The sequence below is a fragment of the Megachile rotundata genome, chromosome 9 (assembly GCF_050947335.1).
Source record: "Megachile rotundata isolate GNS110a chromosome 9, iyMegRotu1, whole genome shotgun sequence".
In the NCBI taxonomy this organism is placed as follows: domain Eukaryota; kingdom Metazoa; phylum Arthropoda; class Insecta; order Hymenoptera; family Megachilidae; genus Megachile; species Megachile rotundata.
In genome coordinates, this window is record NC_134991.1 from 2,898,221 (window position 1) to 2,922,718 (window position 24,498).

At 39.0% G+C, this 24,498-nt stretch overlaps 1 protein-coding gene across 1 annotated transcript; it reads left to right on the forward strand.

Moving 5' to 3' along the window:
* The first annotated feature begins 17,933 nt into the window (after positions 1-17,933).
* On the forward strand, positions 17,934-23,133 carry LOC143265174 (uncharacterized). The gene is made up of 2 exons (XM_076535655.1): positions 17,934-22,596; positions 22,682-23,133. Exons 1-2 carry the CDS (start codon positions 17,934-17,936, stop codon positions 23,131-23,133), a joined length of 5,115 nt encoding a protein of 1,704 aa, XP_076391770.1.
* The last annotated feature ends 1,365 nt before the right edge of the window (positions 23,134-24,498 follow it).

Genomic DNA, 24,498 nt, shown 5'->3' on the forward strand with positions numbered 1-24,498 from the left:
TATCCGCTTATCATTTGAAAAACGCGCCATGTCTCCGCCATCTTGCTTGTTGCCACGTGCCTTCGCTTCACCCATGGGCTTCGACCCTAAAGGCAGCTCTCTATGCGCTTGCGGCGATCCTTCCTCCGCCATCTTGCTTGTTGCCGCGTGCCTTCGCTTCGCCCTTAGGCTTCATCCTTAAGGGCCGCTCTCCATGCGCCTGCAGCGACCCTTCGCCGGCCATATTGAATGTTTGCGAACCGGCCTTTACGCTCTACGCTTTCCCTCGCGCGGAGATGACCACGTGTTCGTACGATATATCGAAGCATGCTCAACCGACGCCATTATTTATTTACTATCAAATCATGAAAATACGAAAATAGCCAAAACTAATCACCGCGTGCATTCAGTATGCCTCATTCGCCCTTTCCCACACTCTAAATCCCTAATGACATTTATATTATTAATTAATTAATTTAATTTCTGCGACTTTCTCTCGCAACTTCGACATGTCGCACGACCACGTGTTCGCGCAAGTCCTTCTTCGAGGGCAACTTTCACCCTTAAATTGCACTATTTTCACTCGCGATATATAAAAATAATCATGTTTAAGTCGCGCACATATTTATTTTATTCCGCGATCGGCCCGAACACTCGTTTCCTCGCTTTCGATTACTCATGGGTTTGCATCCCATGCTTTCCCTCGCGCCCCGTGGAGGTCGCCATTACCGAAATTTCGATTTTCATTTATAAATTTATTATTTCACCTGCGATTTTTACAAAACTTCTCCGCTCACTTCCCCCACGGACTCCCCTCACTTCACAACATTATTTATCACACTTTAACCACTTTTTCCCACTAAAATTGAACTTTATCGCGGAGCGACCCCCGAACACGTGCGCTTGTAACGGGCAAGCGGAGGTAACACGCGTAACGGGTAATATAACCACCCGGATGCAAGGACCCTGAGCGACGACCATGCCTGGGCCCATACCATATACATAAATGTAACCACCATAAAATAAGCAAAACTTGTCCTGTCTAACTTTCGCTAAAATACTGACTCATAGACCCGGAAGTCTCACCCTCCCCTAAAAGATTTACAGGTATAAGAACCCCGAGAAAAACTGGAATAAAGTTAGTTTTGTTGTCAACGTTAAGCATGTCGAATCTCTATTCATTTCTATAACCTTTTCCACTTGAAGTACGGAGGTCAACCGCGAGTAAGAGTTTCCCCGTAACATTTTGGCGATCCTGCCAGGATACCACAAGAAGACAATTTGAAAACTCGGAACACCACCAGATCTAAGGAACCTGTTGGACGCCGAGGGACAAGTCCAGAAAATTGTCACAGCTGGTATAACGGACCAACGAAGACCAGGGTAAGCTAAAACGCTGGCTTTCACCGACTATCGTAATCCTCCTCCTCACATCATCGATACAAGCAACGAGGAAACATCTCCAATACTTACGTCCAAAATGACTACCTCCCTTGAAGAAGCCATTCTGGCCCTGAACAAAGCCGTTCAGAATATTGCTATCCGGCAAGAACAAATGCACGAAAATATTCTGGCTCTACGTACGGAGGACGAGAACAGGAAGCTGGAAATGCAGGCTGTCCAGAGGATCCTGAACCCAATCCTCACGGACGACGAAACCGGCGCCAGCCCCGCTGTACAACGGTCAGGCGAGATAAACGAAGGAATGCCACCCACCGGGAATCACCAGTCACCGCGTCAATCGAACACACCACGATCGAATGCAGAAGGGACCTCCTCAGCAAGGAACACCCAACCCCATATGGAACAGAGGTATGAAGGGGGTCAGTTTAGAGCTAGTGAAGTGATAGACACAATCAAACTTCTCAAGGGTCGGGATGATTCCGGGGTTGAAGATTTTATTAAGATGGTCGATCGTGCTAGAGTTCACTGCTGCGAACCAGACCTCTTGTTAGACAAAATATTAGCGCAAAAAATCGTTGATCAGGCCGAGCGTAGTATTCGACACATACAAACAAATTGTTACGACGAACTATACGATGCATTAAGAATAAATGTCGTGCCACTAGTTTCACCGGACACCGCGAGGGACAAATTAAGTAGAGTGTCTCAAGGACATACCGAAAGCGTAATGAATTACACCCTTCGGTTTCGACAGAAGTTAAACGAGTATAGGTACGCGATCCAGAACGATCACACAAGACCAGCCACTAGACAAATCGCTCTTAACATCGCGGATAGGGAAGCTGTAAAATTATACACAAGACATTTGCGTTACGAACTTACCGTATTAGTTTACCCGAAAAACCCTAGCACTCTCTCGGAAGCCCACAGCTATGCGCTAGAGGCCGAGATGTTAGAAACCGAGCGTAGGAATGAACGATTATTGAGTAGACAATTTAATAGAGGACCAGCCAGGCCGTTAGAACGATCGACAAACTCCCACCAAAACTTGCGACAATTTAATAGAGTGTACGAAAACACCCCTAGACGACCTGTACAAGCAAATTGTAACCGATGCGGAAGACCGGGACATATCGCGAATCAATGCCGAAATTTTCGATTATCGCCTCAAATTGCACCACCGCCACGAATAAATGTAACCCGAAACGCTTTGAGAACGAACGACATAGAATTACAAAGATCGAGTCACGAACAGGGAAGTTACGGTACGTACGAACACAATTTAGAAATGGAACCTACGGCCGGTTGCTCCTTGACACAGGAGCAGGATTAAATTTAATAAAATCTAAATTAGCAAGCGATCACGAAATTGTAGACGAAGAACGGACATTTTTAATGGGTAATGATAGGCATATTAGTAAAGGTAAAATTAGGATAAACTATTTTAATAGGGAACACGAATTTTTTGTAGTATCGGATGATTTTCCATTATTAGAAGGCGGCATAATCGGACTTCCTTTCCTGGAGAAATACCAATATTCTATAACCAACAGCAATCTAATATTAGACGGAATGAGCATAAAGCACGAGACGGAAATCCTTATTCCACCACAAAAAATCCATACAACAGAAATTCCCATTAACGAACAGCTCTACCTGGTACACTTATACAATCACACTAACGAAACCCTCATATATCCCATCCATGAATTGAATCCTTCCCTAGCACAAAGAGTCGAAACTTTAAAAAACACAATTAGTTTAGAACACGTTGACCCGTCATTAAAGGCGAGTATAGAAAAGGTGATAGTTTCATATAATGATGTCTTTTCTTTTGACGATGAGGATTTACCATGCACTAGCTTGACTAAGCATGTCATAGAATTAAAAACATCACGACCCATAAACATAAAATCATACCGACCACCCGAAGTACACAAAGAGGAAATAGACAGGCAGGTAGAGAAAATGTTAGATCAGGGAATTATTGAAGAATCAGATTCACCGTATAATTCGCCAATTTGGGTAGTGCCAAAGAAATCGGATGATCCAGGGAAACGTAAGTGGAGGTTAGTTATCGATTTTAGACGCTTAAATCAAGAAACAGACCAAGACGCTTACCCCTTACCACCCATAGATGAAATTCTAGACCACTTAGGTAAATCTAAATTCTTCTCCGCGCTAGATTTAAATTCCGGATTTCACCAGATACCAATGGACGATAATTCAAAAAGGTATACAGCTTTTAGCACGCGACAAGGGCATTTTCAGTACTGTAGAATGCCATTCGGTTTGAAAAATGCGCCCGCAACTTTTCAGCGGATGATAGATAAAGCCTTACGAGGACTCATTGGAAAAACTTGTTTTGTTTATTTAGATGATATTATTGTATTCGGTACAACTATCGAGGAACATAATCGCAATTTAGCCACGGTTTTACAGCGATTAAGGGAATTAGGACTCAAGCTTCAACCAGATAAGTGCAAATTCCTCAGACCAGAGTTAGAATATTTAGGACATATTATAACTGCCGATGGAGTAAAACCAAATCCGGACAAGATTATATCAGTTAAAGAATTTCCGTTACCAAAAACAGCAACAAATGTAAAATCCTTCCTAGGGCTTGCAGGATACTACAGAAAATTTATTCGGAATTTTGCTAAACTTGCTAAACCCCTGACTGACTTAACACAGAAAGACTCACCATTCCGCTGGACAGATTCCCAACAAGCATCCTTTGATATTTTAAAACAGAAACTTTGTGAAGCCCCTATACTTAGATACCCTGATTTCTCTAAACCCTTCACCTTAACTACTGATGCATCCAATATCGGGTTAGGTGCAATCCTGTCGCAGGAAGGACATCCTTGCTGCTATATTAGTCGGATCCTTAATAAAGCTGAGATAAATTATACCACCACCGAAAAGGAATTGTTAGCAATAGTTTGGGCCACCAAAAGATTGCGGCAATATCTTCTAGGGAAGAAATTTAAAATCTTAACCGACCACCAAGCCCTTAAATGGTTATTTAACGTAAAAGACCCATCATCTAGATTATTACGTTGGCGGCTACGGCTTAAAGAATACGAATATGAAATTGAGTATACAAAAGGAAAGGAGAACACGGCAGCAGATTGCCTATCCCGCATGTATCCCATAACCCAAGACAGTACAGACAATTCGGACTTAGATACTGACGCATTAGAACAAACTCAGCTTTTTATAGACTACAATAATTGGAAACAGAATCCTGTCCCGACATACGTTTTACCCACCCGTCCTAATCCAGTAGGCAAAGTATGGAAACCACTCCATAAAAGCATGTTGGGCCCGTATGATCCTTTAAAGTGGTTAATTAAGATAGATCGAATCATACAGATTACCGTAGAGTCGCAACATACTATATTAAAATTATATTTACCGGAACGGTTCGAATTAGTAGAATTATTAGAAATTCGACAAATCTTAACATACTTAGGTTATCGATACTCCGACCAGATTGAAATCGTGTTCTCCGAAAATCAAATCGAACTAAGCAGGGAACAACAATTAGACTTAATAAAAGAGTGCCATAACAGCAATGCTGCACAGCACTTTGGGGAAAATAAAACATTGAAACGCGTACAGGAAAAGGCTAAGTGGATTAACATGGAAAAAGACGTGGTTGAATTTGTGAAAAGTTGCGAAACGTGCCAACGTGAAAAATTAATTAGAATCCGCGAAAAAGAGCAAGCCGTTATCCCCAATACACCTCACGAACCAAACGACAAAATCGCGATGGACATACTTGGACCACTAACACCTACTAACAGAGACAACAAATACATCCTCTCAATACAAGACGTACTGACAAAGTACCTAGTATTAGTCCCATTAAAAGAAATTAGCACTGCCACAATTATAGATGAACTCCTACGACATTACATTTATATATTTTCGGCACCCAAACATATATTAACTGACCAGGGCTCAAATTTTATTAGTAGGTTAATGCAAGAATTTGAATCACAGTTCCAAATCAGGCATATTAAAACAACAGCATTTCACCCAGAATCTAACGGTAGTTTAGAAAGAACGCATAGCACAATATTAAATTTAATAAGAACTTGTATGCGCGATAAAAACAACGAATGGGACGAGAACCTGCAGTTCGTTTGCATGGGTTTTAACATCGCCGTTCACGAGTCAACCGGGTATACTCCATTTGAATTGACATTCGGTCATAAAGCGAACCTTTCTTCGACCATAGCAAGTACGCCTCTACTGTCTAAGGAAGAATTATTCAAACATTGGAAACAGAGACATAATTCCTACATTAATCAGGCTAGACAACGGTTGGAGAAAACCAAAGAAAGGACACAGCATCGGAGTAACCAGAACATCATCCGCACTCAACCGGTATTCAATGTGGGGGACTACGTGTTCTTACACAACGACAATGTTAGGAAAAATAAACTAGAACCAGAATGGCTTGGACCGTATCCCATCCTAGAAACCTCCTCCCCAACCTACACCATACAAGTACGAGACACACTTACAGCTAAAGTACACGGCAATAGATTAAAACCCTGTATCTTCCGATTTTCGGATGCTGCTTCTAATAATGTTCCTTGCGATAACACAAACAGTCCTGTCGCTTCATAACGTTAGTTTAGGTAAATTAGATGTATTTGCGGAAATAGAAAACAACGTTCAGTTATATAATCAAGAGTGGACGCTAATTGTTAATATTAATACAGACTTTATTGAGAAACAATACAACAATATTCTAGAACTATTTGATAATACATCGAGAAGTTATGTTACAGGAAATAAACCCAACTATGAAATCTCCATTCTTCGTAATCGGTTATCTAATGTAAAGACGATTAAGGATAATTTTGCGTATGTTATTAGGATCTAAGACTAGAATTAGGAGAGGTTTAATTAATATAATTGGTAGCATTTCGAAATCCTTATTTGGTACGCTAGACGAGGACGATTTGAAACTTTTAAACGCAAATATTGAGGCGTTATTTAAAATCAAGATGAAACGAATGTAATAATTGCGAATCGAACTAAAATCATCAGAGCTGCCAATCATCAAGGAAATCAACATTCCCACCATAGATTCCACAACACCGCTAAAATTAAAAAAAAAACGCATAAGATTTGGAGGACCAAATCGAAGATAACAAGGGGGATGTGTAACGGGCAAGAGGAGGTAATACGCGTAACGGGTAATATAACCACCCGGATGCAAGGACCCTGAGCGACGACCATGCCTGGGCCCATACCATATACATAAATGTAACCACCATAAAATAAGCAAACCTTGTCCTGTCTAACTTTCGCTAAAATACTGACTCATAGACCCGGAACTCTCACCCTCCCCTAAAAGATTTACAGGTATAAGAACCCCGAGAAAAACTGGAATAAAGTTAGTTTTGTTGTCAACGTTAAGCATGTCGAATCTCTATTCATTTCTATAACCTTTCCCGCTTGAAGTACGGAGGTCACCCGCGAGTAAGAGTTTCCCCGTAACACGCTTGCCACGACAGCCAGCCGTGCTCTTCTCCGGTTATACTTACCTGAAGACTTCTAGCTCGATCGACTTCGAAAACTGTTCTGCGATTTAGGCGAGTTTCGCTCGGCCTTTTATACTCGCCATCCTGGCAATTTCTTGGAAAACACCCATAATGTCGAAATATACATATAATTGTCGTATAAATTCGCAATTAGACATTAGTTATGAAAACGAACGATTTAATTACATTATTAATATCGCATTCTACTCGGTAGTTTATGTTCCTAATACAAAAATAATAGTTTAATAGTGTTTTAATAAAAATTGCATTTTCTATCTTCTTTTATATATTGCGCACGACTTCTATACGGATCGGAGCTAAATTTATAAGCATACGATGCTTCTAGAACATTCCATTGAATAATATTATAATTTGCAATATATACTGCAATAAACTAACATCTGACTCTAGTTCTGGATAACATAATATTAGTACGTTTGATGTGCATTGATTGATTTGTTTAACTAATAATTTTAATAACTAATATTGTCCTAATTGTAAAATGTATTCCTATCTTTCTCTAGGATTACGCGAGAATACTAGGAAATTCGGGGCGAGCATTACGGCACGTAGGCACATAACATTGCGGAATTTTCCATGTAGCATTATACATTTATTACCGACAATTTACTGAATTCTTATGATACTCGATTTGTCTAATGTCGCGGTCGGTAAGGGAGAAATACAGTCGATAATTGAAGAAATGACACTGCAATAAAGGTTTGAAAATTCTTCAGGGATGTTACACATTCATGAGAATGATTATGACTGTCAAGGTCATGCAAGGGTAGAAACGAAAGAAACAAATTCAACATTATGTAATATTATGTATATTGTCAATACGTATAATACATTATATGTATTATTACATGTGTTCAATGTGACTTCTGTTAACAAGAATGCTAGTGATCTATTGATAACTTTGTACTAACGTTACTCTAAATGCTTATTTGCAGTACAAATGTACGTTTAATATGACTCCATAAAAAATCCATGGGTAAATAATTGATGGATGAGGACAGATCATTAACACGTTCCTATCCTTTCATTCTTGAACATATTGTTTAAACAATTTGATTCCGATTTACGATTATAAGGAGGAATCTCATTATATTAGCATTACATATCTTGTACGATAAACAGTGGCATTGATTTTCAATAATTAATTTTCATTAATTTTAAAATTCCAGTATAAAAATATGGACTAAATAACATGATATCAATAATTTTGCTCAATAATTGATGTCAATAATGTTCTAAATTGTGATATATAAATCTGTCAATTTGTACTGATAATATACTAGTGAATAGAATGTTACAGAATGCCAATTTATTTAATTTACCACCAAGTTTTGCCAACATATTCCATATACACAAACAACAACAAAATCCTATATAATGTTCCTTGAACACTTTATTAAGAAGTTATAACAAAAATACCAACTGACTCGGACTGCGTTGTTTCTGGATACTACATACTACAATATATTCCAGTCTTGTACATAAATCTTTTCCACCATACATACAAATGATAGACAACTATTATGTAAACATTGACTCTTAAATGTTTTATTGAAATATTATAAGCAATATACAAAATTATAAAAGACAATTTTCTCTTCCAATTCTATACATGAATAATTATCGATTTTCATATTTTTTTTAATAACTTCTAATAATACATTTAGGCATCTATGATCATGTAAACTGTGCTGACTTGCCCATGTTTAGCGGCTGCGTCTTTGATTAAAAAATGTTCAGTCCTGGAAATCGGTGGTGAATTCTAACCGAGACGCGGGTTTATTCGAAAGAAATTAATTTTAAGAATAATGGTTTGAGATAGATCTGAGTCCGAAACGGTTGACTCGAATTCGTTCGAAGTCCGAAACGTTGACTTGTGTAATGAACTCTACGTCCGAAATGGTTGACGTGTATATTTGATTGAACGTTCGAAGCGATTGTCATGTATGTGATTTTGATTCTATGTTGTGTCCGAAACGATTGACTTGTAGATTCCAATTCGAGGTCCGAAGCGATTGACCTGTATATGAATTCTAACGATACGTTTTGTCTTGACTTCTTCAAAACGTCGGAAACTGAAGAAGGCATGCTGATTGGTTCTCATTAGAAACGTTGATTTTCCAATTAACATGCCCTGACGTTGGGCCACCCTCTCTTGCGTCTTGAGCACGCCTTTTTTGGAAGAGAGTGGGAAAAATACCGATAAGTACGGGAGGATCTTGAAGGATTATATTTTTTTAATTATAATTTTTTCTATAATTTATTGTGATAGGATGCGTTCGAGCCTCATATTGCACTGCGTGCCGTCTGTGTACTGTGTTTCTGATGAAGGACCACCCAATTTGAATGGATGGAGACCATTGTCGAAATATACGTGGTTATAAACAAATTCGTTATAGTTTATTAATACAAGAATGTGTAAATGTACGCGTGTGTATGTTGTGACCATCTATCAGTGTAATATTATAATTTCTGCTATGTTTGAACTACGAGGTGTGACCCAAAACTAACGAGACTGGTTCAATAAAACATTGTACCTGTAGAATCAGTTCTCCGTGACATTATCACCTTCAAAGTAGTCCCCTTCAGCATTCACACACTTATGCATTCGGCGCTGCCATTGCTGGTAACAATTCTGGAACGAGGTTTTTGGAAGTCCTTTCGGAAGATTCTCCGTTTTTGCCTGAACCTCTTCAATTGAGGTAAAATGGGTTCCCTTTAAGCAAAATTTAACTTTAGGAAATAAAAAAAAGTCGCATGGATCCAAATCAGGTGAATAAGGAGGATGCCCTATCACAGTAATATTGTGTGAGCGGGTGCATCCTCCTGGTGCAACAGCCATCCATCGCTCCACAACTGTGGCCTTTTTTTCCTAATTTTTTCACGAAGTCTTTTTAGTAGTTCAATGTAATAGTATTAGTTAACAGTCTGACCACTGGGAAACCACTCAATCATTACAATTCCATTAATGTCGAATTTTGATTTTGACATGCGTACTTTTTTGGGTTTTGGAGATCCTGGAGACTTCCACTGCATCGACTGGCACTTACTTTCTGGGTCATAGGTAAAAATCCATGTTTCATCACATGTTACAACAGATTTCAACAAATTTTACAAAAAACTTGATGTTTATTCGTTTTTCGGTTTTTACGTTAGACATTTTTCCGGCAGAATGCAGTTGCACATGTTCACTAAATAACGCAATACTTCCAAATGGTATGACCGATTCAATCGGAATTGGCAACATGGATAGAGGAGGTATGTGAGATGATGCCACAAAAACAATTGCTGCCAATTCCATTGTATTTTCAAGATACACACCGAGTCTCATTCCTTTGGGTCACACTTCGTATTCTTCTAATTTCACTGCTACTCTGCTCCATGACTTGGTATCCGCACTATAATTATTTTCTCTTCTATTCTAACTATGTTCTGAATGTGTTCTGTCTGGTTTCGCCATTTTTTGCCATACTTAAAACCTCTAGTTCTCTTTTCCATTGCGCCCTTACCGCCGTACTTTCTGGAAAGCGAACAAGGGTTTCCTACACGGGGGAGAACGGCATTCCTTGGAAATTTCTATGTTTCTTCCAAGAAGTAATGTCGCGATTCCTGGTGCTCTAAAACTGTTATTTCCAGGCGCAAGTGGTTTTCTGACCTTCTAGTCCTCGATTAAGACATGGCAAAATTCTGAAACCAAAATTCGACGAAAGAGTGCGGCAATAAATAACTCTGTTAAAAACTACAAATTGTCACGTACCAGCATAGTATTAGCACACAGATGATACGGGTAATGAACTATCGGATTCAAAAGTGGCCACTTCTCTTGTCACGTCGTAAACATCATCTATATGAAACTCTAACATATTGCAAAATAAATTTCATGTTACGGTACATTTGCTTGTAGTTATTTAGCTTTTATATGAAGTAAGTCTTCGTCAATTTACAATTAGTAGCTCTGGGTCTGCAAAACATTGAATTTGGACATGTTTGAGACTATTAATACATTTGCAAGTAAATCAGTACTTTTATGTAACAACCGAATAGAAATCTACTTATCGAATTCTATTTGCCTTGTTTTACTTAGTTAGCCATTGTTCAGACAAATCTTTTACTATTATTTGTTTCTACGACTCAAGCTATTCCCTCACGATCATAATTTCTAAAGGTTTCGCGGTTAAACCACAAACCGAATCCCTTGAATGACCGTAATTCGCTTGTCGAAAGATTAGTTGAGTACGCAACAAAAGACAGCGCAAGATTTTGTTTTCCACTGTTTCGCAATGAAACGTAATACAGAATCGCAAGCAAAGTATTAGAGTATGAAATGATTGATTTTTATTGTATCTATAAGTCGAGGGAGTGCCGTACCAGGTGAAAAGGTTTTCTCTCCTAAATGCCGACACAATCATGCGATCAATGTTCGATCTTGTGTCAGGGTTTACACAATGATGCTAACCTTCTTATATTCTTCGCATAGTTACAATATTGTTTTCATATTACAAACTACATTCCGTTTAAAGTGCACTTACAATTTATATGCTATTTTAAGTACATTCGCCTTCAATAAATTTTCAATAACAGTATAATAAAAGAGTAAGTAACAACAATTTATTGTTCCTTTGTTGTTATATTACGTGACAAAATACCATTTAAAGTAACATTTTATATCAAACATATTTTTGTCCAAAAATACTCGCATACTATGGAAGTCAAAATTAATTTGCCTTCTCAGGCACACGAATAAATAACATTTAGTATAAGATTATGTTGATAATGTTTCTGATTGCGGTTCTGTTAGGTCGTTTAGCGAACAAGCATGATGTATTAATAATAAGGAATTCACATACGTTTGTAAAAATAAGTGCATGAAAAGTAGAAAAAAATTACATAAATGAGAGCAGAGTGAGCCTAAGTTATTCCATAATACTTTTCCAATCTTCTATAGCACAATGTTGATTTGATTTAGTTCAAACAAAAACTAACAAAAAATATTAATTTTCCACTATATATAATATTAGGCAACAGAAATCAGGTAGTTGAAACTAATATAACAATCGAGAGAGCATTTTTATTTAGAGGTAGCACAATTTGTACGGCTTTTTATATGTGCAATGTTGTATACATATTATTATAGAATATTATAAATATAGGTACGTAAAAGTGAAACAACACATCAATAACACTTAATGTTAAAATTATTGCATATAAAGGTATTGATACTAACATTGCGTATAAAGTATAACTAAAATTTTATAATGTCTATGTCAGCCTTTTTTAGCGCATTATTTTGAAACAGACTAAACATAGATATCGAAACGATGTTTTCTTATACTTCAGATATTGAACTACTGTTGAGAACTTATTAGGGACCCATAAATAATAGTTTATTTATGGTAGGACCGTCAGCCCATCGTTGGGCCAGGGTTGACTTGGGTCGAGGTTAGTGTTGTAAACCATGTGGCAGGCAGAGAAATTAGAAAATTGTGCAAAACATCACAGTTGCCTGTCACATGGTAAAAATAGGGAAAGTTCTCAACCCCACTTGAGCGCCAAAATATCTAACATCTCTGGAAGGGGAACCTTCAAGGGTTTACCTTATTCCTGATTTTCGTGGAAAGCGTTAGAAATTTCTCAACAGCCACAGAGGCTTGGTAGTGTTCCGACCGTCGGACACTTACGGATTCGAACTTGTATTTTCGAAGGGACAGACCCTTAATAAGTCACGCGTCTAAGTTTTAATAGTAAAGCTTTTATATACAGTCCATTTTACAATTGTGAACATCACCTTTCCCTACCTCAATCATTATACTTATCCGAGCATTCAGGCGCGAACAACTACTGTGAAACAGTTATTGTTAATAAATTATACTTTCCTAATGCATTCTTCAGTGTATTGTTTTCCGTCATGTTTGTTATTTTCCTCGTTGTTAATGTGTTACATTTGTTTAATAAATACATCAGTGTAAAACGCTAGACTTTCATATTTATCAATTTATCAGCCTTAAATGAGTAGGCTGTCCATACAGTTATTGCAGAACATGTTTCTTATAAACTATAAACATCTGAGACACGCGCAAAATGAAAGCTTTACTTCATAGTTTTTTAAATTTGATTTTACATTCTTCGAAAAATGTAGATGAGTTTTTACATAAATTGACATTTTAATACATTTCAGGAGATATAAAGGTACCATACTGAAAAATGTACGCTTTCTAGGATAACCAGTTCACATTTTCATAGAAAATATCTATTTCATTATTCAATTTAAAAATGACTGCTTATCGTATCATGAGCTAATGACCTAGTGTAATGACCATGAGTTAGTGCAGAATCATACTCAGAATAAATCTTTAAAGCGAATGATGAAATGCAAACCAGCAATGTAGTGATGCATACTATTGAAATAAAATAAGTAATTCATCAACTACATTGTGAAATGAATGAAAAAAATATACTGTGTGATAGGAATATTTTTCTATATATTTATAATTAAACAGAATAGTGTAAAATACATATGAGTAAGGCAAGTGATTTATTTGATTAAATTCGATTTAAAAACTTGTTTGATTATTTATTCATGAAAAAATGTGTTTCAATATAAGGTATATGAACCCATTAACGACTACTTCCCTATTAGTGATCTTGTTTATTTCCTTTTAATAAGAATGATAATTAAAATAATATATTGGTAAAAACCTTCAAATATTATAGTAATAAGTTCTTTGCGTATAATTTAAAGATTTTCCCTTATGAATGTATTTTTAACATAATTACAAATTTTTATGTTACCAAATACACACATAATTCCAAAATTATCAATTTCGTAAAGAAAGTCTATACACCCATATGGTAATTTGTTAAAATTAACAAAAAGCATATAGTTAACAGTATAATAATGTGGGAATGGGAAGTAAGAGAAAGTGACCGAAGGTCGGTAATTAATCGTCGGTAATAAATGTTGTGAATTGTTATAAGAGTTACCCACGTTTCAAGGCGTTGTAAAGCGAGTGGGCTTGATTCATGTTTTTAAAAAAAGCAAACGTAAAAAAGGAGCGTTGTTGATTAGAAACCGTGGCGAAAGTAGGACGTTTTGGAAATAGGCGAAATAAAGGCGAAAAAGGCGTTGTTAGAGTTTCGCATAGATGAGGTTTACGACATGACGAGGGAAAGCGGTCACTTTTGAACCCTACGTATAATTTAGTATCCGTGCCATCTGCGTGCCAGCACTACGATGGTACGTGACAATTTGTAGTTTTTAGCAGATTTATTTATTGCTGCATTAGAGTTTTTGGCTTCAGTGACACAGGCCATGTCATAAACCTCGAAGATTAGAAGGTCAGAGGGCGATCTGGGCCTCCAAAGTAACGGTTCCCGCAGACCGGGAGCTACGTCACGGAATTTGGGAAAAACCCAGATTCTCCCCGGAACGCCGTCCTCCCCCGTAGGAACTTCTGTTCCCCTTCCGGAAAAGTACCACGCTAAGGGCACAATGGAAGAGAGAACAGAGATGTTAACGAAGGTAGAAAACTCGAAAATTGGCAGATATCCAACAGTACAGACAGTAATCAGAATAGTTAACAGATAGTATAGCAGAATCACAGTTTAGAGTGACACTTTAGTTAAAACTTGTTAGTGATCAGACTAGTAGTTAGAAAATTCAAGCTTTACACACTCATTCACACACAAACATATATAGTTCAATTCACACACATTCAATAAACTGTTTTTGTTATTTTTTGTTTGGACTTTATGCTGCTGTAAACAGTAGCACCAAAAAAAATGTGGCAAGTCCATGCATTTCGTCAAACTTTGTAATTTTCAATATTGCAAATATGACCTCACATTTACGATGTTATTGTGGTAGGAATGCATCAAATCTAAAATTAAACTGCAGTGTCTTAAAGTAGAGATCTCAAGCTCTAATTGAAAAAAAAGGAGCATAACTTTGCGATGATTTTTCACGGAGTTGTCATCAGTCAAATTTGGCCAATTTTTGCCTAAAATTATTCTATGCCATATTTCTTTTGAGCAGCGTTGTATTTTTCAAGCCATTCGTTTTACTTCTTTGTTATTTTTCTATATCGACATTAATAACAGAATTATAATTTGATGCAGTTGTGTGAACCATTTTGTATAAGGACTTATATTATATGTTGTGACGGATCGGTGGGGGAAAAGCCCGAAGGGGGTTCCCTAGAGTGGGGGCGGTTAGGGAAAACGGCCCTCCACGCACCGATGCTCACACCCACGGCCGATTTATTTAACGGGGCGCCAGTGCCAATGCACTCGTCCGCGGAAATCGCCCTTCCGGCTGCTCGGTCGGGAGCGGGAATCAGAGGGGGTCAGAAAAAAAAATTAGTAAAAGACCCGCGAGTTTGTATCCATCAAAGACAAATACTTTTATTCGGGCTTCCAAGTGGGCCACGTAAGCCGAACAGAAAATGAATTCGCGTGGGCCCCACGTGTTACAAGCAACGGTCGAGGAATAAGGGGGTCGACTTGCCAATTGCGAGGGAGGCTTTCGCGGCGCGGGGGCACACGGTACGCGCGAGTACAAAGATAGAGAAAATAGAGGAGTACAAAAAAAAAACACCGAGGTATTCGTCCGCGAGGGAACACGCCCTCTTAGGGGTCGTGGACAACAAGGGGACGTTGGTCCTAAATACCAAATACAGCGGAAAACTAGATTAGAGGGGACGGTGTCGTGTAGACCGTCCGCGGCCTCTAGGGTCCTCGTCACTGGGGCCAGGGGTCCTATCTCTTACCTTTTTGGCGCAGGTGTATCCAAAATACTCCACACTGGGGCGGCGGCGACGAAAAATCCATACAGGCACACACACAAACAGTAGAAATAAGCAATAAAAGAACGGAACGCACTACAAATAACAAATTGACACACAAATCTGAGACGCAAAAAGAAAAAAAAAATACAAAAGACACAGGCGTTAGCGGGACTTTGGCGGCACGATCCTTATCACCCGGCAGCTCGCTTGCTTCTCTCGATCCGTGATCTTCTTCCCCGGTTCGCGGTATTCTCCCACCCCGAGGATTTCGGCGTCGAGGATGGGCCATTCCACGATGATGGCTAGGTTCTGGGGCCCTCTCGAGGTGGCAGTTGGGGGTGGCTTGTCCCCAGGCCTGGCGTTTCCCGGTGGTCGGCTGCCGGTCGCCCCCGCGGAGGATGACGGGGTGGCGCCGCGACCGGACAGCCGGTGTCTTCTTCGGTGGGCCCATCCCGCGCCTCCGTCGCTCAGGGAGAGGTTCCTCCGCGACCGGTGACAACGGTGGCTCCTTCTTGGTGGCTGGAGGCAGAAGGGGGGGGAGAAAAGCGGGGCTCGCAAAATACAGAAAAAAGCGCTCGAACGTAAAAAAAAAAGGGGAAGAAGAGAGAAAAAAAAAACACACACACACACGCTCACTCGTTCATACTTGCCCCAGCGGCGAGGGGGTCCACTTGGGCGGAGGAGTGGGGCCGGCAATTCGGGAGGATCCTCGTAACGAGGCATAACCAAAAAAAAAAAGAAGGTAATCAACTAAATGAAAATATGCCTCGTTACAATGTATATGTACATATATTACATACATAAAGAATTAAATTAAATTAAAACGGAAATATTATCTAAAGTAACTAAAGTCATATTCTACGTTGGGTGATGTACAAGTCATACTTCTTTAAAATATAAAACGTCTCAATTTCCATTTATTATCTCTTAAAACACTTAAAGCAATATAGAAGGATATATTTCAAAGAAAAATTTATTTCCATTAGCAGGGATGGGCCTTGAATTTTAGTGCTATATTGATTACTTCTACAGATTAAAATCAGACACACTGTAGATATAAATTGTCATACAAATAATTATTATTTAATTTCATTTGTTTAGGCCCGTTATTAAATTTTTAGAATTTAGTTCCATAGCGAAGGGTCAGACCTTCGGTTAATTTCTTTACCTATAGCAGCAATAACACCCAAGGAGTCGTTACATTGTATCGAGTATTTTAGTTTATTGCCTTACATCTGATTGCCAGAACCTTAAGCTTAACAGTAGAGTCCGTTATTTTCATTTTCTATTCATGTCGAGGTACTGCTTGGTTTTATTACTTGCTATGGTCATTTTTTGGGAAAAACCCATGTTCTTCATACGTCACAAGCCTCCATTTCCACCCCATTTGTACAGCCAATAGAAATTAAGTATTTTTCCCTCACCCTCACCATGTAAAAACTGTAAGCGTGTAACGTACCTTCATGTTCATAAGAAAAATGTCATTCGCTTCTCAATATTCGACATAGCAACATCTTGTATTAGTTTGTATAGTCTCCAAGTTTTGGAGTGGTCCTTCGAGTAAGGAAATAGTTATTTACTTTAAAATAAACACGAATTTAGTCGGCACACCACGTGCAATATTCAACAAAGCTCGAACGAATTTATTTCAATCACGAGCGTTAACATTTGGTCCTTCGAGCCGGATACCAGCATCTTGGCAATCAAGGAATTCATCTCGTACGGAAGCTAGGCCCACCGTTTGGACATCCAGGAAGGAGACAGTGCATGTCACATCATAGGACATCACCCCTCTGGACGTGATAGAAGCAGACGGCAAGGCACTTCCCAAATCTTCGGCGGCTGTGAGATCAGCGGGCAGCAGAAACAAGTGTTGTGCGCGATATTGTTGATACAAGTGTTCCACAGTTCAATTATATCTTCAGTGGGCTGTCCTTAAAACGCATCACAGCAACCTAGTATACTTGAAAGAGCTGTCACCCGTCGAAGTCGCAGCATCCAACATTGGAGTTGCAGCATCCAACATCGGAGTTGCAGCATTTAGCATCGGATTGCAGCATCCAGCATCGGACTGCATCATCAAGGACCTTAGTCGCACAACTGGGAGCCAGCATCGCTGATTAGTCCCATCTTTCAATCGTAAGTCCTTCCTTAGTTTCAATTTCGTAATTCGTATATCATGGATCCTCAATTGAAGGCTTTTGTTGCCGAACGTCGGGCAATCAAAACCAAATTAACTCTCCTTAAGAAATTTGTAAATGCGTTCGATAGTAGTACGGATATTGTAGCATTTGAGAAACGCCTACATGCTCATGAGGACTTGTTTCAGAAATTTGATAAAGTTCAATCGCAAATAGAATCTTTAGATTTAGACGAGCAAACAGAACAAACGCAGTTAGATGAGCGCGAGAGCTTTGAAAGTGCATATTTCAGCATCATGTCGATTGCGGAAAAACATATAGCTAATGTTAAAGGGCCACAACAATCTGAGCCCTCACCTAGTACGAGTGGGACTCCCTCACCTTTTGATGTACAATCCGCGCCGCGTCTTCTAGTGATAAATTTGCCGACCTTTGATGGTGATTTTAGTCAGTGGATTCGTTTTCGCGATACTTTCATGTCATTGGTGCACAATTGTGAAAGATTAACGGATATTGATCGCTTCAATTATTTAACTTCGGCATTGAAAGGCAGCGCAGCGCGAATGATAGAATCATTGGGTGTTTCGGAAAACAATTATAAGTTAGCTTGGTCTAGGTTAAAGGAACGTTATGAAGATCCTAAAGCGCTGGCTCATCATCACGCCAATGCTTTATTAGAAATTGCGCCAGTTAAAAAACAAAATGGCGAAGCACTTAGTCGTTTTATAGATACTGCTACAAACCATGTGAACGCTTTAAAATCGTTCATGAGTTCAACCGAAGTATGGGACGTCTTTATTAGTTTACATTTAGCTAAGCGTATTGATTCCGCAACCTTAGATGATTGGGAAAAACGTACAATGGAATTGCCTACAAGACCTACATTTCGCGAATTTTCAAAATTTATTGAGCAACGTGCACAATACCTTACACGAAAACAATTCGACAAGCCTCACTCAGGTAGCGCGCCGTCGGTGAATCAGGCTAAGCAAGGGGACAATCGACAACGTCATATGCTATCAGTATATCTTGCGTCAAATAAACATCCTTGCCCTTTGTGCCATGCTGAACATGCCCTTCAGCATTGCAATAAACTAGCTGCCATGACCCATTCCGAACGGCATGAAGCAGTCAAACGCTTGCAATGCTGTTTCAACTGCCTACAATTAGGACATAGCATAAAAAATTGTACTCGCTCTAATTGTAGAAAGTGTGGAAAGAAGCACCACACATTGTTGCATAGAGATAGCACGGACGTAGTAGTCAATCTCGCGAACTCTAATCAGGAAACTTCCCAATCACATATCGTTCAAGCTTGCGTCTCAAATTCTGCATTTTCTCATGCAGAATACACTGTTTTGTCGACCGCGATAGTTTATGTTCAAGATAAACATGGCAATAATCATGAATGTCGCGCCTTGCTTGATGTAGGATCACAAGCAAATTTCATTACGGAGGAATTTTGTAATAGATTAAACCTTCCACGGTTTGAATTTGATACGACTGTCGGTGGTCTAGGTAGAACGGCCAATCCTATCCGATCGAAAACTTGCATATCAATAATATCGCAGTGTAATAACTTTCAATCGCAAATGTCTTGTCTTGTCATTAAAAATATAACAGAGGAAATGCCTAACATTCCGCTAAATAGAAGTCACATTGAAATTCCTGCAGGCATCATTCTTGCAGATCCTAATTTCCAACAGCCAGGTCGAATTGATCTATTAATCGGTGCTGGTCTATTCTGGAAGTTATTATGTATAGGACAACATAAATTAGGATCAGGGGACTTAGTTTGGCAAAAAACGCGTCTTGGGTGGGTGCTAGGTGGAACTTTTAACTGGCCGAGCGAGTCTAAACGCAACAACGTAACGTGCCATGCGATTACAAATTCCCAATTACATAGGTCATTGTCTAATTTCTGGGAAATAGAAGAGGTTACCCATCCTGAATCGTCTATTCCAATAGTTCATATAGATACCTGCGAAGAACATTTTACAAGCACGACCGTGCGCGATCATGATGGTCGGTTTGTAGTAGCTATACCTTTTAATGACCAGTTAGCCAAATTAGGGGAGTCATTCTCACAGGCGGAAAGGCGGTTCCTCAATTTAGAAGCAAAATTTAGAAGAAACTCTGATCTTAAAAAACAATATATAGAATTCATGCATGAATATGAAGCTTTAAATCACATGTCACTAATTAGTAATGAACATCCTACAGAATCCAAATCATTGTACTATTTACCTCACCACGCTGTTTTCAAAGAGTCTAGCACAACTACCAAAATTCGTGTTGTATTCGACGGTTCCGCGAAGACCTCAACCGGAATTTCCATAAATGACGCGCAATTTGTAGGTCCGATGGTACAGAGTGATCTCATTAGTATTTTAATTAGATTTAGGAAACACCGCGTTGTAATCTCTGCAGACATTGAAAAGATGTATAGGCAGGTTCTAGTTCGGATAGAAGATCGTCGATATCAACGAATATTGTGGCGGGATAGCGAGGACAAACCCATAAACACTTACGAATTGAATACGGTCACGTATGGCACAGCATCCTCTTCCTTTTTAGCTACGCGAGCTCTTAAACAAATCGCAGAGGACCATGCGCAATCACTTCCTTCTGTTAGTAAAATAATCTCTAGTGATTTTTATGTTGACGACTTACTGTCAGGATCCGATAGTGTCGAAGAAGCCATCGAATTACGTCAATCACTGACATCGGTCTTAGCGCGGGCTGGATTTCACCTTCGCAAATGGGCTAGTAATGATTCGAGAGTAGTTAGTCGTGACCAGGATAGTTCAATTTGCCAAGTTGAGATTAGGCCGGTTGATAAAGAATCCAAAGTTCTAGGTTTATTGTGGTCAGTTGAGTTAGATGAATTGCGGTATTCACTTGTAGGTTCTCGATTAGGCAAAATCACAAAACGCAGTGTTTTGTCAGAAATATCACAAATTTTTGATCCCCTCGGTCTTATTGGTCCTGTGATTGTTAAGGCTAAATTATTAATGCAGGAACTTTGGCAACTTCAAGTTAGCTGGGATGAAAGTTTACCACAAGACATTCATACGCGCTGGGATAGCTTTCGAAACGAATTGCGTGATCTTGTTTCATTAGCAATTCCGCGTCGAATAGTAGGGAATATCAAACAGACAATAGAGTTACATGGATTCTCGGACGCTTCCGAAAAAGCGTACGGGGCTGCAGTCTACCTGCGCATCCGCACGGACACGGGGTCTTGGCAAACCCAATTATTATGCGCTAAGTCACGTGTTGCACCTTTAAAGGCCACGAGTTTGCCCCGCCTAGAGTTGTGCGGCGCTCTTTTATTAGCAATATTAGCAAATAAGGCCAAAAAGGCATTAAACATTCCCAAATTGTGCGAGTATTATTGGACCGATTCCACCATAACTTTAGCATGGATTAGAAGTGAATCATGTCGATGGAAAACGTTCGTTGCAAATAGAGTCTCCGAAATTCAGCAGCTTACATCATCTAATAATTGGAAGCATGTAATGTCCTGTGAAAATCCAGCTGATTTGTTATCGCGCGGAGTCACTCTTTCTTCAATTAAAAATAGCTCCTTATGGTGGCACGGGCCTTTATGGTTGTCGCAAGAATCACACAAATGGCCTTCTTCTGAGCCTGTAGCGGAATCCGTACCCGAAACAAGGCAAACTAAGACGGTACTAGTCGCCGCCTCTGGCGCCTCTACAATGGATTCATTTGACTTGGTTTCTCGATATTCCTCATATCCAAAGTTACTTCGCGTGACCGCGTATTGCATTAGATTCATAGCAAATCTTCGAAGGAAGATTCGTTCGGATAGCATTCCCAACGATCAAAATAGTAACTTAACTGCTAAAGAATTATTCAAAGCAGAAAAGGTTCTAGTTGGTATTGTGCAACGCAGTCAGTTTGCTATAGAACTTAAGTCTCTCTTAAAAAATAAACCGGCATGCTCAAAAGGCCGATTAACGAGTTTAAATCCTTTCGTGGATGAAACTGGGTTAATCAGGGTGGGCGGAAGACTAAAACATGCTAGAATTGATTACGAACAGAAACATCCAATGATTCTTCCTACATCGCATCCGCTCACCACCTTGATCGTTAGACATGAGCACATCAGATTATTGCATGCAGGATCTCAACGAACACTTGCGTCGTTGAGAAACAAATTCTGGATATTGTCTGGTAGGCGAACCGTCAGAAAAATTGTGCGCCAGTGTATGAATTGCTTTCGCGTGAATCCCATTATCACTTCACATAAAATGAGTGACCTACCGGCCGAAAGAGTCACTCCAACTCGGGCATTTTCTACCTGCGGAGTAGACTACGCAGGTCCTGTACTAATTCAGGAAAGGGGACGCGGTCGCGTAGCGCGTAAAACCTATATATGTTTATTTGTTTGCTTTTCAACCAAGGCCATTCATTTAGAACTTGCTACTGACCTGTCGACCGACGCCTTTCTCAATTGTCTCTACCGTTTTATATCTCGCCGTGGCCGATGCAACTCGATCCACTCAGACAATGGGAAAAATTTTATTGGTGCAAAAAATCAATTAAGGGAATTAGGAATTTTAATCAATAGCGCGGATCACAACTCTAAAATTCAGAGTACTTTAGCACAAGAAGGCATAGAATGGCACCTAATACCGCCATATGCGCCACATTTTGGTGGATTGTGGGAGGGAGGTGTGAAACAAGTAAAAACGGAGAGTTATTGGTGACCAACGTCTAACGTACGAGGAATTATATACGACCCTTACGCAAATTGAAGCTTGCTTAAATTCCCGTCCTTTACATCCTCTATCCAGTGATCCAACTGATCTTACACCTTTAACACCAGGTCACTTTCTAATCGGCGATGCGCTAACGACACTCCCTCAACCTGATGTAACCCATATAAACCAAAATAGATTGAACAGGTTCCAGCTCATTCAGCAGATGGTGCAACATTTTTGGAAACGATGGCACCAAGAGTACCTTCATGAGTTACAACAACGACACAAATGGAAACTGGATCCTTCTGGAGATGTCAAAATCGGAGCCCTAGTCTTAATCAAGGAAGACAACATCCCACCAATGAGATGGCGTCTGGGTAGAATCACTGAGCTCCATCATGGACTCGACGACATAACCCGAGTGGTAACACTAAAGACAATAGACGGACTCACTAAAAGATCCGTAACTAAAATTTGTTTGTTACCAAACGCAGAAAACTCTGCTTAAGGACAACCAGTTTTAATGTATATTGCGTATAATCCAATTTACGTATAATCAATCGTTAATGTAAAAATGTATTCATAGTTCTCTATTGTTAACTGTATATAGATTTCGACTTAGTGTAAAATGTCTCCAGTATTATAACAACTAATTATTAATTTAATCATTTTAATAATTTTGACCGCACGAACTAGGAAACGACAATTGGTTTTGTTGAACGCGAGTCGTTCAAGGTGGGCGGTATGTTTAGGCCCGTTATTAAATTTTTAGAATTTAGTTCCATAGCGAAGGGTCAGACCTTCGGTTAATTTCTTTACCTATAGCAGCAATAACACCCAAGGAGTCGTTACATTGTATCGAGTATTTTAGTTTATTGCCTTACATCTGATTGCCAGAACCTTAAGCTTAACAGTAGAGTCCGTTATTTTCATTTTCTATTCATGTCGAGGTACTGCTTGGTTTTATTACTTGCTATGGTCATTTTTTGGGAAAAACCCATGTTCTTCATACGTCACAAGCCTCCATTTCCACCCCATTTGTACAGCCAATAGAAATTAAGTATTTTTCCCTCACCCTCACCATGTAAAAACTGTAAGCGTGTAACGTACCTTCATGTTCATAAGAAAAATGTCATTCGCTTCTCAATATTCGACATAGCAACATCTTGTATTAGTTTGTATAGTCTCCAAGTTTTGGAGTGGTCCTTCGAGTAAGGAAATAGTTATTTACTTTAAAATAAACACGAATTTAGTCGGCACACCACGTGCAATATTCAACAAAGCTCGAACGAATTTATTTCAATCACGAGCGTTAACATCATTCATCCTTTTCGAATTTTTACAATACGATACTTCAATAGCACTGTGTTCAGACAAAATATTATTTCACTCTTCTTCTGCAGACCCTTTAATTAAAAGTTCTAAATTTCACTTTACGGAACTGAAGAATTTCGCAAAATATCATTTGGAAAATTTATGTACGTAAAATATAACACATAGATACTTATTGAATATATTACGAAATTAATGTTTTTTAATTATAAACTGTGTAGACAAGTCCGTAACAGCGCATCTATAAAACGAGCGCTACAAATGTTCGTAGTAAATATACATCTTACCTATAATCATTTCTTCATTACGTGCATAAAAAGTTGATGTTCTAGAAACTTTAATTCAACCGACGATTAAAATCACGTTTGCGATTGAAAAGATTTGAATAACGTCTCGAATAATAACTCACCTTTTACATAATACTTCATTTATTGTGCGACCAGTAAAATAAATCGGTATATAATTTAATGTTTGTGCGAATCACTGAACTCGTTACATCTTCGATCCGATTTGTACTCTTGCCACGTATTTCCCATTTGTC